The sequence below is a fragment of the Spermophilus citellus genome (assembly GCF_964194105.1).
Source record: "Spermophilus citellus genome assembly, chromosome: 12".
NCBI classification, from domain to species: domain Eukaryota; kingdom Metazoa; phylum Chordata; class Mammalia; order Rodentia; family Sciuridae; genus Spermophilus; species Spermophilus citellus.
In genome coordinates, this window is record NC_138198.1 from 117,431,527 (window position 1) to 117,446,410 (window position 14,884).

Here is a 14,884-nt window from a genome sequence, read left to right on the forward strand (position 1 = left end):
CTAAGGTACAGCCTCCCATTTTCAGGAATGTGAGTTTTTTTCCCTTTGCTTTTACACTTAATGAAAGTCTCTGTGGTGGAGTATTTCGTATATATTTCTTTATTGCTATTGGACAGATTGATGTTCAGAAGGATGGACTATTAAAAAGGCAGTATTTGAGACACATTTATTTGGGACTATTATTTTTCACCAGGAATCTGTTAAAACCTGAAAGGAAGCAATTCTCCGAATTACAGATCATTAAAATATGTTCTTCCTGTATTGTATTAGGAATGGGGAAAATACATATTTTGAATTTGGAATATCATGAATTACCGTGCAATTATAATCTACTTAAACCTTTAACCAGTTTTCATATTTAACTAGGAAACTATACTGTAAATTAAAGCTGTTTTGAAGTTTTGTTAAATTACATAAAGAAAATTTTTATACTTTCTCTTTATAGATGTTATCAAACTGGCTAATTTTTGAGGCTTATTTGAATTTTTTTTTGAGAAATGTTAAGTTTGTTGTTTTGAAAACAAGCAAAAAGGCCTGTAATTACTCTCAGCATACAGGGTTTTAATGTTAGTGGCTGTATTGTTCATTAAGGAAGATTGTATGTAGTAGTAGTACTTAACCAGAATTCTTTGTGACAGAAGCCTCCTTCACTTGGGAACTATTTTTGGTTCCTATGTTTGTAAATTGTCATTGTAGAAGGGAAGTGCCTGGTCAGGTGTTTATGTTACAGGTGGTAGAGCCTTGGGCCCTTGGTAGTCCATTTGCTTCTGTTCCTATGCTCCAGGGAATAAGTGACCTTTTATTCTTTTCCACTTGTCTTGGTTCATTAGAGCTGTCTGATGCTCATTCAGGTGGTTTATTTGAGGTGAGATTTAGGTTTTGAAAGGTCATTTTCCAAGCTTGAGTGCCTAGTATAAGATAGGGATAGCATACTCATCTAATTTATATAACTACTGTGAAGAAAATGTGGCAATAATGTACATGAAAATGCTGGGTAAACAGAGTGAGGTACATACATTGTTCAAAGAATGATTAGCACAATTTGGCTGAAATGGATAAATAAAACTATAGATGTTTAAATAGATAATAGTGGTTGGGCCACAGAGGGCCTTGAAGGGCCCATTAAAGGACTAGGTTGTCAACGGGTCTCATGTGAGCCAATGAAAATATTTGTGTGTGCACATGCCTATGTAATCTCCCGGAAGGTCAGCTGTCACTTTAAACTTAATCTGTCTTAAAAGAACACATCATTGATAAAAAGGGATCTTCCAAACTCATTCAGTGCTCTCATTATACTTCAGTCACCCAGGTTTGCTTGATCACCTTAATCCTCTTCTCCCCTCATGTCCTGGCTGCCCTTTCCTTATTCTTGCTGACACTGTTCTATTTTGGGACTTTGGGCCTAGACACTTATAGTAGTCCCCTGATTCCCTGTCTTCAGCCCTTCCACCTGTTTTGGATACTATTACTAGATACATCTTCCTAAATCAGTATTTCATCATTCTATGTTTTCTTTCAGTGATTATGGACCCTGGCCTCTAATAGGTCTTTGACTTACCGTCCCATTTATCCACTCTTTCATTTGGGCTGGGTTCGTGCCATCACCTCTTGCATGATGTTCTTTCTAATTATCCTTTTGGCAGTCTTATAAGATTCTTTGCCAATTTCAAATTCTAGTAGCACGTGTATTCTGTTAGAGTTTTGGTACTTCTATAATTCTTTGTGTTATTGTTATTTTTTTAAAAGAGAAAGAATTTTTTAATATTTATTTTTTAGTTTTCGGTGGATACAACATCTTTATTTTTATGTGGTGCTAAGGATCGAACCCAGCACCCCATGCATGCCAGGTGAGCGCGCTACCGCTTGAGCCACATCCCCAGCCCCTATTATTATTATTATTTTTGGTTCTTTTTAAGTTATGTATACATGACAGTAGAATTCATTTTGATACAATTGTACAAGCATGGAATATATATTCTAGTTAGAACCCCATTCATATGGATGTACATGATAGAGGATTCACTATGGTATATTCGTATAAGTACATAGGAAAATTGTTTTGGATTAATTTCACTGGCTTTCCTTTTCCTATCTCCCTCCTTTACCTTCATTCCCTTTCATTTAACTTGAATATCTGTTTTCCTCTCTCCCCCTTATTGTGTTAGCTTCCACATATCAGCAAAAACAGTTGACCTTTGGTTTTTTGGGGGCTGGCTTATTTCACTTACCACATAGTCCATCCATTTATTTGCAAATGTTATTTTGGCTGAGTAATACTCCATTGTGTATATATACCACCATTTCTTTATACATTCATCTGTTAAAGGCATTTAGGTTGGTTTCATAGCTTAGCAATTGTGTATTGAGCTGCTATAAACATAAATGTGGCTACGTCACTATTGTATGCTGATTTTAAATTTTTTGACTGTAAACCGAGGAGTGGGATAGTTGGGTCAACGGAAATAGTGGTTCCGTTCCTAATTTTTTGAGGAATCTCCATACTGCTTTCCAGAGTGGTTGCACCAATTTGCAGTCCCACCAGCAATGTGTGAGTGCTCCTTTTTTATATTTTTTAATATTTTTATTTTATTTATTTATTATCTTTGTAGTACTGACGATGGAACCCAGTACCTCACTCGTGCTAAGGCAAGTGCTCTACCACTAAGCTAAAACTGCAGTGCAGCCCCATGAGTGTACCTCCCTTCAATATCCTCACTAAGATTTATTGTTACTTGTATTCTTGATAATTGCCATTTTGATTAGAGAGGGAGATGAAATCTCAGTGTAATTTTAATTTTCATTTCTCTCATTGCTAGGGATGTTGAACATTTTTTCGTATATTGACCATTTGTGTTTCTTCTTCTGAAAAGTATCTATTCAGTTCCTTTGCCCATTTATTGATTGGGTTATTTGGGTTATTTGATGCTAAGTTTTGTGAGTTCTTTGTATATACTGGAAATTAACGCTCTTGAGGGGCAGGTGGCAAGGATTCTCTCCCATTCTGTATGCTTTTTTTCACGTTCTTGATTGTTTCCTTTGTGAAGAAGCCTTTTAGTTTGATGCCATCCCATTTATTGATTATTGAGTACATCCTGTGCTTTAGGAGTCTTATTAAGGAAGTCAGTTCCTGAGCCAATATGTTAAGAGTGTTGGGGCGTCATTTGAGTTGAGTGTTGTGCAGGGTGAGTGAGGGGTTAAATTTCATTCGACTACAAGCTGGGCACGGTGGCACCCACCTGTAATCTCACCAGGTCTGGAGGCTGAGGCAGGAGGATTGTAAGTTCAAAGCCAGCCTCTCAGCAAAAGCAAGGCACTAAGCAACTCAGTGAGACCCTGTCTCTAAATAAACTACAAAAAACAGGGCTGGAGATGTGGCTTACTGGTCAAGTGCCCCTGAATTTAATCTCTTTACCCCCCCCCCCACAAATATTTCATTCTACTGCATATGGATTTCCAGTTCCCAGCAACATTTGTTTTATTTTGTACCATGTATATAATATTTGCATTATTTTAACATATAAACTGATCTTTCTTACTAGATATTTTAAGTTTTCCTGAAGATTATGCATTATATCTCATTTTTTATCAGCATTGCATATATCATAAGTGCTCAGTCATAATCTCATATACTTAAACTTTTCAAATATTGTTCCAAAAATACCAGTATGATAAACTGCTTTAAGACTAAGTGCATCAGGCAGTGATTTGTGTGTGTGTGTGTGTGTGTGTGTGTGTTGGGCGGGGGGTGTGGGGGACTTATTTTGAATTGTACTTACCCAGGTACTTTATAAAATATTTGCTGCCATATAGTATAGTCATTCTTGCTTTGGAAATAATAAAAGGAATTCTTTCTTTAGATAAAGAGTGTGTTATGGTACAGATTTGAAACAAACCTTCAGTGTTGAATAGTGGTGTTTATTAAATATTATTTCAAAATTTGACCATTTGTACTCCCTCAATAAACTTTTGTGTGTGGGATGCATAAATTGGTACAAACCTGATAGTAGTGTTTGGACAGAATGGAAAAGTCCTAAGTTACAATTTCCTTATTCTTTGGGTAGTTGAGTGTGTGGCCTCCAATGTTTGATTTTCAATTTGTGATTTGCTTGAGAGGTGATGTGAGTCACTTGTGGAGTTGGGATAGTACCTTGCTTGCGGTTAGAAAGTTAAATGCTTTGGTCACTAGAGTGAGCACTGTATAAAAATACATGTTGTGAAATTTTTATGTTTCTTGTTAAGACTGTCTAAATTGGGATAGTTTCCCACAGTATAACTGATTTTTGTTTTAGTGGTTCTCGAGGGGACAGTATATTCACAAGTAGACCAAATACTAGAAGGTTTGGGAGCACTTTCTTGAGAAAGAGCCCATCTCATATTCAGAGGGGCTGCCCAGTGATATGAGTAATTTTGTTGGATTGGGGAAGTGGTTTGGTTATCTTAGGGTAAGTGCCTGTTCTCACAGGTGCAGGTAATGCCAAATCCTAATATAGCATTTCCCAGCACTGGAATACTGATAGCCACTCTCTGTTGGGGCTAGTAAATACCAAAATTTTGATCTCTCACTCCTGTGTGAGTTTTATAAATAGCTTTTAAATTTAGTCCGAGTGGTTTGGTACATGCTGAGGCTTGGAGACAAAAAGAAACAATTAGTAGGTATTTCATGGGTTGATGCATTTAGGTCCTTGGATAGAAGCTCAGACTCTATTTTATCCCTAGTTTATTGAACAGGAGGCGTTTGTTTGATTGTTATTTATTTATTTTTATTTTTTATTTATTTTTGGTGGTTTGGGGGATCAAACCCAGGGCCTCACATGTGCTGGTCAGGTGTTCTACCACTAAGGTATATCATATCCCCAGCCCTATAAATTGTGTTCCTTTTTATTTTTATATAATTTTTTATATTTATTTTTTAGTTATAGGTGGACACATATCTTTATTTTATTTTTATGTGGTGCTGATGATTTAGTACCTCACACATGCTAGGCAAACACTCTACCACTGAGCCACAACCCCAGCCCTTAAATCATGTTCTTAAAGTTAACTTCAGTTTTTAAATTTTTGATTTTTGATTATGAAGCAAACTACTTTCTCATGATTGCTTCAGTTGTTTTTGGAGGCAGTATGCTCGTTTTAATTTTTATTATGTGAAAATATACATATGATTTGCCACATTACCCCTTGTTGAGTGTATAGTTCAGTGGCATTAAATCTGTTTACATTGTTGTGCAGCTATCAGCATCTCCATCTCCAGAACTTTTCTTTCATCCTAAATTGTGACTCTGTACATGTTAAACAGTTCCTTATACCCTCTCCCCCTAGCCCATGGTAACCATTATTATTGTCTTGTCTTTTCTTTTTGGTATGGGGTGCTTTACCATTAGCCACCTCTCTAGCCCTTTTTATTTTTTGAGACAGAGTCACCAAGTTGCTTAGGGCCTTGCTAAGTTGCTGAGACTGGCCTTGAATTTGTGATCCTCCTGCTTCAGCCTCCTAAGTTGCTGGGATTACAGTCATGTACTGTCATACCTGGCCCATTATTATAATTTCTTTTTTTTTTTTTTTTTAAAGAGAGAGTGAGAGAGGAGAGAGAGAGAGAGAGAGAGAGAGAGAGAGAGAGAGAGAGAATTTTTAATATTTATTTTTTAGTTCTCGGTGGACACAACATCTTTGTTGGTATATGGTGCTGAGGATCGAACCCGGGCCGCACGCATGCCAGGCGAGCGCGCTACCGCTTGAGCCACATCCCCAGCCCTATTATAATTTCTTTATGAGTTTAATAACATAACCTAAGTGGAATAATATTTGTTGTTTTGTGTCTTACTTATTTCACTTGAGTACTGTCCTCAAGATTCACCCATATCATAGTATCAGAATTCCATTCCTTTTAACGCTGAGTAATATACAGTCATGTATATACCACATTTTATCTGTTCATTCATCAGTGGACATTTGAATTGTTTCCACCTTGTGGCTGTTGTGAATAATGCAGCTGTGAATAGTTGTGTGCAGATTATATTTGAGGGAAAGCAGTTCTTTTGAGCATATATCTAGAAATAGAATTGCTGGATCATATGGTGATTCTTTGTTTAATTGTTTTTAGGAACTGCCATATTGTCTTTCATAGTGACTGTACCATTTCATATTCCCACCATCAGTGCATCAGGGTTTGTGCATCAGGGTATCCTCATCCACACTAGCACTTGTTTTCTGTGTTTAGATAATAACCATCCTAATGGGTATAAAGTGATATCTCATTGTGGTTTTGATTTGCCTGTCCCTTATGAAGTGTTGTTTTGCATATTTTTGCATTTATTTGTATTTGAAAGAGTGTTTTTTTGGAGGGAGTACTGGGGATTGAACTCAGTGGCACTCAACCACTGAGCCACAGCCTATTGTATATTTTATTTAGAGACAGGGTCTCACTGAGTTGCTTAGCACCTTGCTTTTGCTGAGGCTGGCTTTGAACTAGCTATCCTTTTGCCTCAGCCTCCCACCTCAGCCTCCAGAGCTACTGGAATTACACCACCGGCAAGACTGTTCTTGTCTTGTACCACCTGTGAGCAATGTAAGAAATGGTTGACCCTAGGCAAGAAGCTTCTCTCAGTTAACACAACAATTTGAGAGAGGATTATGACACTTTATTTCTGTTTCCTCCCCTCCCCCCAGGACTTAGTGGCAGTCTGCCACTGATCTATACCCCTAGCTCCACATTTCTGTCGATTTTTGATATACTTCAAGCAGTGTTGAGTTTTTCAGAAACAAAGTCCCTCTTAGGCAAATGTGATCCTACAACTTTGTAATGAAAGATAATATGTCCTGGGTTAGGGTATGATAATTTGGTTATAATTAAAGGAATTCATACGTACATTTAAAAAAATATTGAAAATTGATAAATGCCATTAAGCTAAACATTTCCAAGGTTGGATGTTGAAATAAGAGGTCTGTGTTCTTCTCATTAGATGGTTCTTTATTGTGGGTTCCAGAAGACACTGTTAGGCTGAAGCTTAGTTCCCAAGAGTATAATGTGGTGCTTTATTCCCACAAATAGAGCTGTCAACTGGCAGCTCATACTCCTCATCAGACCAGAGAGTGTGATTATATAGGAGAGCAAAGTACCTTAAATGGAGATTCTTGGGAATTTTAAAGTTTTTGGATCACTTCATTTCTTTACACAACTGAAAAATCAATGCAGATATATCGAAATGTGATTGGTTCTTGAAACTGTGAGTCAATTTTGATGAGTGGTGTTTTCGATTCTGAAGGGATAAGGTCTATTTTATTTTTTGGTTTAATATGTCATAGTAACAATATGTACATAATAGTGCTTTAATTATGGAAAGCTGTAAGATTAGCATGCTCTTTATTACTACAAGCAGCAGATCTCCTAGGCATAAACTAGTTCATTATTGATTAGTGGAGCCAACTCAATTAGGTTTGCTGTTAGAAGATGTGTTAGTCAGCTTTTTGTTGCTGTGATCAAATACCTGACCAGAACAGCTTAGAGGAAGAAAAGTTTATTTTGTGCTCACAGTTTCAAAGGTCTTAGTCCAAGTTGGTTGATTCCATTGCTCTGAGCATGAGGTGAGGATGAACATCATGGTGGAAAAGTATGGTGGAGGAAAGCTTGCTCAGCTCCTGGCAGCTGGGAAGCAGAGAGGAGGGGCCAGGGACAGATATAGGCCAAGGCCATGCCAACAGTGACCTGTTTCCTCCAGCCATGCCTTCCCTTCCTACAGTTACCACCCAGTAGTCCATTCAAATTATTAACCCATCAAATGGATTAATTCATTGGTGAGGTTACATCTCTCATAATCTAATCATTTCATCTCTAAACATTGCTACATTGAGCATCACGTTGCCAACACATGAGCTTTTGGGAGGCCCTTCGTACCTAAACTGTAACAGATGACTTGATCTTACTAGTAAATTCACTACCCATATACATTCTTCACATTCTTGTTTTAAAAAAAATTTCACATGTATTAATAATAACTTTTGTAAAACTTTTTCCTAACAGAGCATCATTAGTCTGTTACTAAAACCAAGCAATGAGTGAAAATTCTGTAATGATTACTGTTAAAGTAAAAATGCCCTTACCTTTGGATGATTAACATGAAGGGTACCTTTTCCTATGTATCTTCCTTTGATTCTGGTTCAGTGTGGTATAGAATTGACATCACTAGCAACTCTGAATAGCAATATGCAGTTTTTATGTTACATAACAGCTGGGAAAGTAAGTAATTGATAGGGTATTTCTGTTAAATGAAGCATTGATAATTCTTTTACTGGTGGCTTTGACACTTTGTGCCCTTTTGCCCTTAGTGTGTGATCACTTACTTGATCTCTAAAATTTGCTACTAAAGTGATTATTAAAACTTTAAGAATTTACTCTGCTTTATTTTTATGGGATGAATTATTCTGTGGTGTAGATTAATATGTCCCTCCTTTTCTTCTCTAGAATGACACTGCTCATGGTGATTACTTGCAAAGTAATGAGACTAGTTTGATAGAACAAGCCCCAATACCTCAGGATGGACTTACCGTGGCACCTCATAGAGCTCAGCGAGAAGGTATGCTTCCTCTGTTGAAAACTTAAAATATGGAGTACTGTTTACACTGATGATTAATTCTTCACTTCCTTTTTAGAGTAGTGAAATCCTGCTTGTCCTAGGTTTCATTTAAAAGCCAGTCCTCCCAGTTATGCCCTCTACATTCTGGGCTCCTCCCTGTTCTTCAGCCATGGCTTGTTGGAGCATGCTCTTATTTGTTCTGTCTCATAGTTGTCTTTTTGGCTGTATCGCAAACCTAGTCATGTGCTTCCAGAGGGCAAAGACTATTCTAGTCCCAAAATATTTAGTATAGCACTTTACAAAAATCTATAGAATGTACTTAGTGTCTACTGAGAAAACAAGTTTTACAGAGTTCCGAGTAAGAGTGAATAAATTGTTTACAAATCCATTTTCACTGCAATATGACATTTTTAAGTAGAATGGGATAGGAGATGAAAAGACATTGCCATATAAAAAGAAATGAGCTTGGATATTCTCTTTGCATTTTTAGAGTCTGTTAGCCTGTATTGGGAGAAAAGTTCAAGTGTAGGCTGCCAGCTAGGCTCTAGAAGAAATAAGAATACAATAAGCACTATACTTGGTTATAACAACTTTGAGTTTATGTCAGTATGTCTTCTTTTAGTCCCAGTAATAATCCTTTCTGTGTAATTCATTTTTCCTTATAGAGGAGAAAGGATTGGATGTTTAATGATTTAAAAAGTTTCCGTAATTATCACTTCTGTTTGTACTATCACAGTACACCTGTCTCTCCAACTAAACTACTTTAATCATAAGACTTCTTCAGTTGAGCTCATTGAACATATATGAATGACCAGTGAAGGTCCCTTTGTTTTAATAAAGTATTTTTGAAAAACAAAGACTATATCCAAATGACAGCAATTAACTATAAGGTGGTATAGATGATTTTTCTTATATTCCAAACTTTTTAAAAAGTGAATATAATACATGCTGTTTAATTTTAATTTATGAGGGTTAAGGCATTCTCAGCCATCCCTTGCCACATACTCTCCTGTCTTATCTTGATTCTGGTAGATAACAGCAAGTATAACTTGAAATTCAAGCTGAAACTATATCATGTTCCCATGTCTTATAGTACCATCATGTCTTTTTCTGCTAAACTAAATTGAAATCTGCCTCTCCCCCCAAAGAAGTTTCTTTGACCCTTAAATCCAAAGATTTGCAGAGGTAGAGCTGTTTTATTTCTGAACATGAATTAGTTCCCAAGGGTTTTATTTAATAGCATCATTCTTTAAGTAATTTAATAGTTTTGGGAGACAGCAGACTCTCCCATCCCCACCTTGGTCTTTATAATACTGTACAGGTCTTAGTAGTTACAGGCTTCTCATCTGGATTTTAAGATTTCTTTGATCTCCATCCTTAAAATACCTGGCCCAGAAGCAGGCTCCCAAACACTGTGTTTGGAAGCTGGCACCAAGCCCTGATCATGCTCCCTGTGTTTACCACGAGCGCCTTTCCGTGCATATTTCTGTATTTTATGCTTTGTGCCACCTTTCTCAATGCCCACCTTCCATAGTCTGTGGCAGTCTTATCTCCTCCTCTCTTCTATTGTCACTGTGTATGTTCTATCTATTTCATCTATTTTAACTTTTTCTAGAGCAAATAAATCCTTCTCTTCCCTTCCCTAATGCCTGCTCCCCTAAATCCAACAGTGACCCACCATATTCTATTGTTTTCTTTCCTGACATCTTCCTTGTAACCTGTATGTATTCGTTATTGTCAGCCTCTGGTGTTACCTCCCTACTGATTAAGGGCTTCTTCTGTTTATACACTGAACAATAATCTGATTTTCTTACTTTATACTCAGTAGATTGGCCTTTTGCCAGTAGGCTTTTTTTAATTTGATTTATTTCCTAAGGTGATGATTTTACCAAAGCAGGTTTAAAATGAGTAGTTGGAGGTTTGTACATTTGCTTTCTTCATGAGTAAACTGATTATTAGTTGAATTCAGAGTAATTATTTTTAAGTTTAATGTCATTGATGTCTCCTAGTTTATTATAAATTGTGGAAAGTTTTGCTGTAACAAACCTTCGTAGTTCACATTAAGTTCAATTTGTGTAATAATTTATAGTGTATAATATTAAGGGTCACATTTGAGAAAAATGACTAATTAGAAATTTTTGTCAGTTTGTTATCTGTTAAGTATTTTTTTTACTAAAAATTAAAATGTTTTCTAAAGTTTTTACCTAGTGTGTATAAATAATTGAAACCAAATTTAGTTGATCCTAAAAGGCTCTGTTTGTGGTAATCTTAATAACAGTTTTAAAGATTATCATTTAGAAAGATATTTTCAGTACAAGCATCTTTTATTATTACTATTATTATTTTTTGAATCTTTGATGTTAGCAGAGTGCTTGACACTGGGTAGGTACTTAGCATGTTGAAGGCATGTAGAAAAAAATTACTTCATAGATGAGCGTCATATTGCTGTGGCTCTGTTTTACTTCATGACTTACGGCCAGGAGTAAAGATAAAGTAAATAGTTTGATCACTAAAGAGTTGTTAAATTATAGGGTTACTTTGGGTAACTGAAGTGCATGTCTCATCCCTATAGCACAAGTCAGTGTGTGTGTTTTTTCTTTCAGCTGTACACATCGAGAAGATAATGTTGAAAGGAGTCCAGAGAAAAAGGGCTGACAAATTTTGGGAGTACACTTTCAAAGTAAGCTATTCTCACCCACAAAAGATATTGCATATATCTTGCTAAGTGAGTTTTGGAAGAACTTATGGCAGTTTTGCTAATTTAAGGGAAATATCTTTTTTTTACACACACGTATATGTATACATCTGCTTTTTAAGTAAGGAATGTGCTGTTTTCAGTATACACTGCATGGTTTGCCAATTTTTTTGTTAAGATGTATCACATTAAAATTACAGTGGCAATTTTATTAAATAGAAATTAAAGCCTTAGATTTAAGGAGACAGTTAATATGTAAGAGATACTGTTTAAAAAGCAAACATTTTCACCAATATTTTTGAAATCAAGACCACAGGCTTTGTCTCTCCTGACATTGTTTTTCCATTCTGCTGGCGATGTTTCTTCCTCTCCTTTCTCTGATGTCAGTAGTCCTTGTGTGTTGTGGCTGCTCTCAGTCCTCTGCCTGAGTCAGCTCTCTGAATAACCATGGAACCCAGCTCTGCTACTGCCAGGATACAACTTCTAGGTCTCCTTTTTGCCTGTTGACTGACATAGATTCCTTGTCCACATCTTCCCATCTTCTCCTGCTGGGGCTTTACTGTCCTTCCTTTTCTCTAAGCTTGGACCACACAGGTGCTGAAGCCAGGTGGAATGTGGTCATGTTTCTGTGCTGCTTTGCTTCAGTCCTCCTCCCTGGCATGGCATTGTTTGCCAAATTTCAGCTGTACCTCTCTCAGAGTCCCTTCTGACCCTCTGGCAGAAATTTTCCTCTTTTATCCAAGGTTTTCTGCAGTCATACTTCTTCCAGTAAATTATCATCTTGTGAAGAGAAGGTGTCTTTATCATCTGTCTTGCTCAGTACAGTTTTTGAATGAATTTCAGGACTCTGGCTTCTACTCTGAAGGAGAAATCGCCTTGATTTTCAGGTTTCCAGTCTTCAGATGTCTCACTGTGGCAGTGTTCCACTCTTTGCCCTGGATGCTCGGCATCCTGGCTCTCCTTTGGTTGCCAGAGCTTCACTGTAACCTTGCTCTGAACCAAGGCCTGAGTTACATACAGCTCAATGCTCCTTCTCAGAGGGCCTCCTTGACATCATAGCTACCCTTGTTAATGCCCTGTTCCTCTTCTCAGTAGCACTGACTGCTGAGGGAAATTCTTATGCATTCATTTGATTTTATCTGCCTCTGGCATAAGACTATGAATTCCAGCTTATGGAAGCATCCACTTTCTTGTCCATTTCTATGTCCCCTGACACAAGAGTCAGACAGTGCTAAGAAGCTTCTTAATAAATAAACACTTGAATATTAATATAGATTGTTTTGAAAGTTGCTGGATAAAATTTCACTTGTAAGTACCAGATTAATTATGACATGATTAATTGGTAAGGCTTAGATATAAGCATAGCTCAGGGTAGAAATTATTAATGGGCCACAATGGAGTCTACTAATGTAAAATAATCTAAAGGTCAAGCAGTGCATAGGTTCCAGTTCTAGCTCTTGTGCTTCCTTAGATTGTACCTCAATAAATTTACCTTTTTGAGCTTTAATTTCTCCATCTGAAAATGGAGGTGTTCATAGCTGCATCTTACTGGGATTTTAAAGATATGAGATAATGATGAAGTCACCTCATAAACCATATTTCTCCTAAAAATATGAAATCATACTAACAAAAAGGGGGTAGTATACTCCAGTTATTTTTCTTAATGATGTATATGTAGTAAGTTTCAGTTGATAGAACTTTTGTCTTTAAAAGCATAGACATATACTGTAAGAATGTTATTTTAGAGTCCTATAATGTTACCAAAAAATGAAGACATTTCCTTTGTGAAAAAAATTACTAAAGCAGTCACATTTTAAGGCTGCTTTAAACACACACACACACACACACACACACACACACATCATGCAAATTGAAAAAGTTATTGGAAAACTTTTGAACAAAATTTCAATGTACAATTAATTTAAAAACTTGGAAGAAATATGACAACAGTAGATGAACTTTATATTTCTAATTGTTAATAAAATTTAAGTAAGGCCCTTTGTTTTACATGCAGCTTTTTTCTAGCCAGTTCCTGCCTAAGCAATAACCATACAATATGTGTTTTTTTTAAATCAGGTAAATTGGTCTGATCTTTCAGTCACAACAGTAACAAAAACCCACCAGGAACTACAGGAATTCCTACTGAAGGTAAAAATTACAGATTTTGTTGCTAAAATGATTTTTACATAATATACCAGAATCAAAAAATTTCAATGTCAAAAGAAGCACCAAAAAAATTAAAATACCTAGATAAAGGTTGGCTCCGAACTCTGAACATAGCTATAGAAAATACCATGTTATCTGAATGTAAGTTTTCTTATCTTACATAACTAACATAAGGAAATGATAAAGATATTTCCATGCTTAAAAAATGCAGCCAGGCACCAAGCACACACTTGTAATCCCAGGGACTCAGGAGGCTGAGATAGGAAGATGGCAAGTTTGAGGTCAGCCCTGGCAATTTAGCAAAACCCTGTCTCAAAAATTATAAAAAGGGTTGGGGATATAGCTCAGTGGTAAAGCACTTCTGGGTTTAATGCCCAATAACCCCTTCCCACCCAAAGGAAATCTTATTCCTAGTTCCTTACAGAGATGTACATTGTTGGGTCCTGCTTGCAAGGATACTGTCCTTGATAGGTGGGTATGCAAAACAAGATGGCGTTTGTTTTCTTGTAGTACCTAACAACTATTCAGCCTTCTCTGTGGGCTTCCTTAACTCTTCGTCCATTTCCTCTTTTAGTTCTAGCTCCTCCTAACTACCTTTATCATGTAATCTTCAAACTGTAGGGAATTAAGAAGATAATAGTAACGTGTTATGTAGATTTGTATAGGTGAAAGGTATCTGGAGTTGTTTTGTTCAAACACCTGTTTCTTTTATATTAACTTGATTTTATTTTTTAAAAAAAGTATGGTTAAAGATAAATATTAAAAGGAGAGAATAAGTTAATGATCAGTAAGCAAACATTTTTAAGTTTATTAATAGGAAGATAAAGCAGAAAATTCAGAAATAAGAAACATTGCCAATTCAGTTACTAAGTTTTAGATAAACTGTAGTTATGTAACCTAGGCCATCTGAAATGTTCAGGCCAAGGCTGTTTTTCAAGTTATTTGCTTGAAAGCATGTTCTCTTCAGATCATTTGTCCATTCATTCTTAAATCTGTAAGAGACTGGTTTTCATCAGTGTGCAGGACTTTGAACAGCAGATAAGAGGCTGTTTCTCTGAGGATCCCATAGTTAGTATGCTGTTAGTTCACCTGGATTTCTTGTTAGTCCCTTTGAATGAAGTAGCTTGCAGGGATGATTTGAGTCGTTCCATTATCCTGTAGTTTATTTTAAACCAGACTCTTTCAATTAAGGCTAAGTATTCCTTCACCCATTCAAGTTAATGACTTTCCTGCACATAAAAGATGGGGGCAAGTTTTATTTATTTCTACTCACCAGAGGTCTTGTCCCTCTTATGACTGAAGTTCCAAAGAGCTTAATGAGGGAGAAGAGAGTTGTTGAAGGAATGGGCCTGTGAACTCTGGCATTCAACTGCTGAACTTAGTGTTCATCATAGCCAATAGAAAGCAAGGGAAAAGAGTGGCCATGATTCAACCAATCCTAGTCAATAAGGCA

At 36.5% G+C, this 14,884-nt stretch overlaps 1 protein-coding gene across 11 annotated transcripts in view; it reads left to right on the top strand.

Annotated features, from left to right (window-relative positions):
* The window catches only part of ZCCHC2 (zinc finger CCHC-type containing 2), a 61,610-nt gene that overhangs the window by 6,376 nt on the left and 40,350 nt on the right, over positions 1–14,884 (top strand). For 10 of the 11 annotated variants that reach the window (XR_014018221.1, XR_014018222.1, XR_014018223.1 and 7 more), the window contains exons 2-4: positions 8,459–8,570; positions 11,174–11,250; positions 13,342–13,413. Coding sequence is in view for 5 of the 11 variants with exons in the window: in XM_081262787.1 (XP_081118913.1) it covers positions 8,459–8,570; positions 11,174–11,250; positions 13,342–13,413 (261 nt within the window). In the remaining 6 variants the exon portion in view is untranslated. The remainder of the gene's footprint in view (positions 1–8,458; positions 8,571–11,173; positions 11,251–13,341; positions 13,414–14,884) is intronic. The other variant, XM_081262786.1, reaches the window with a different exon arrangement.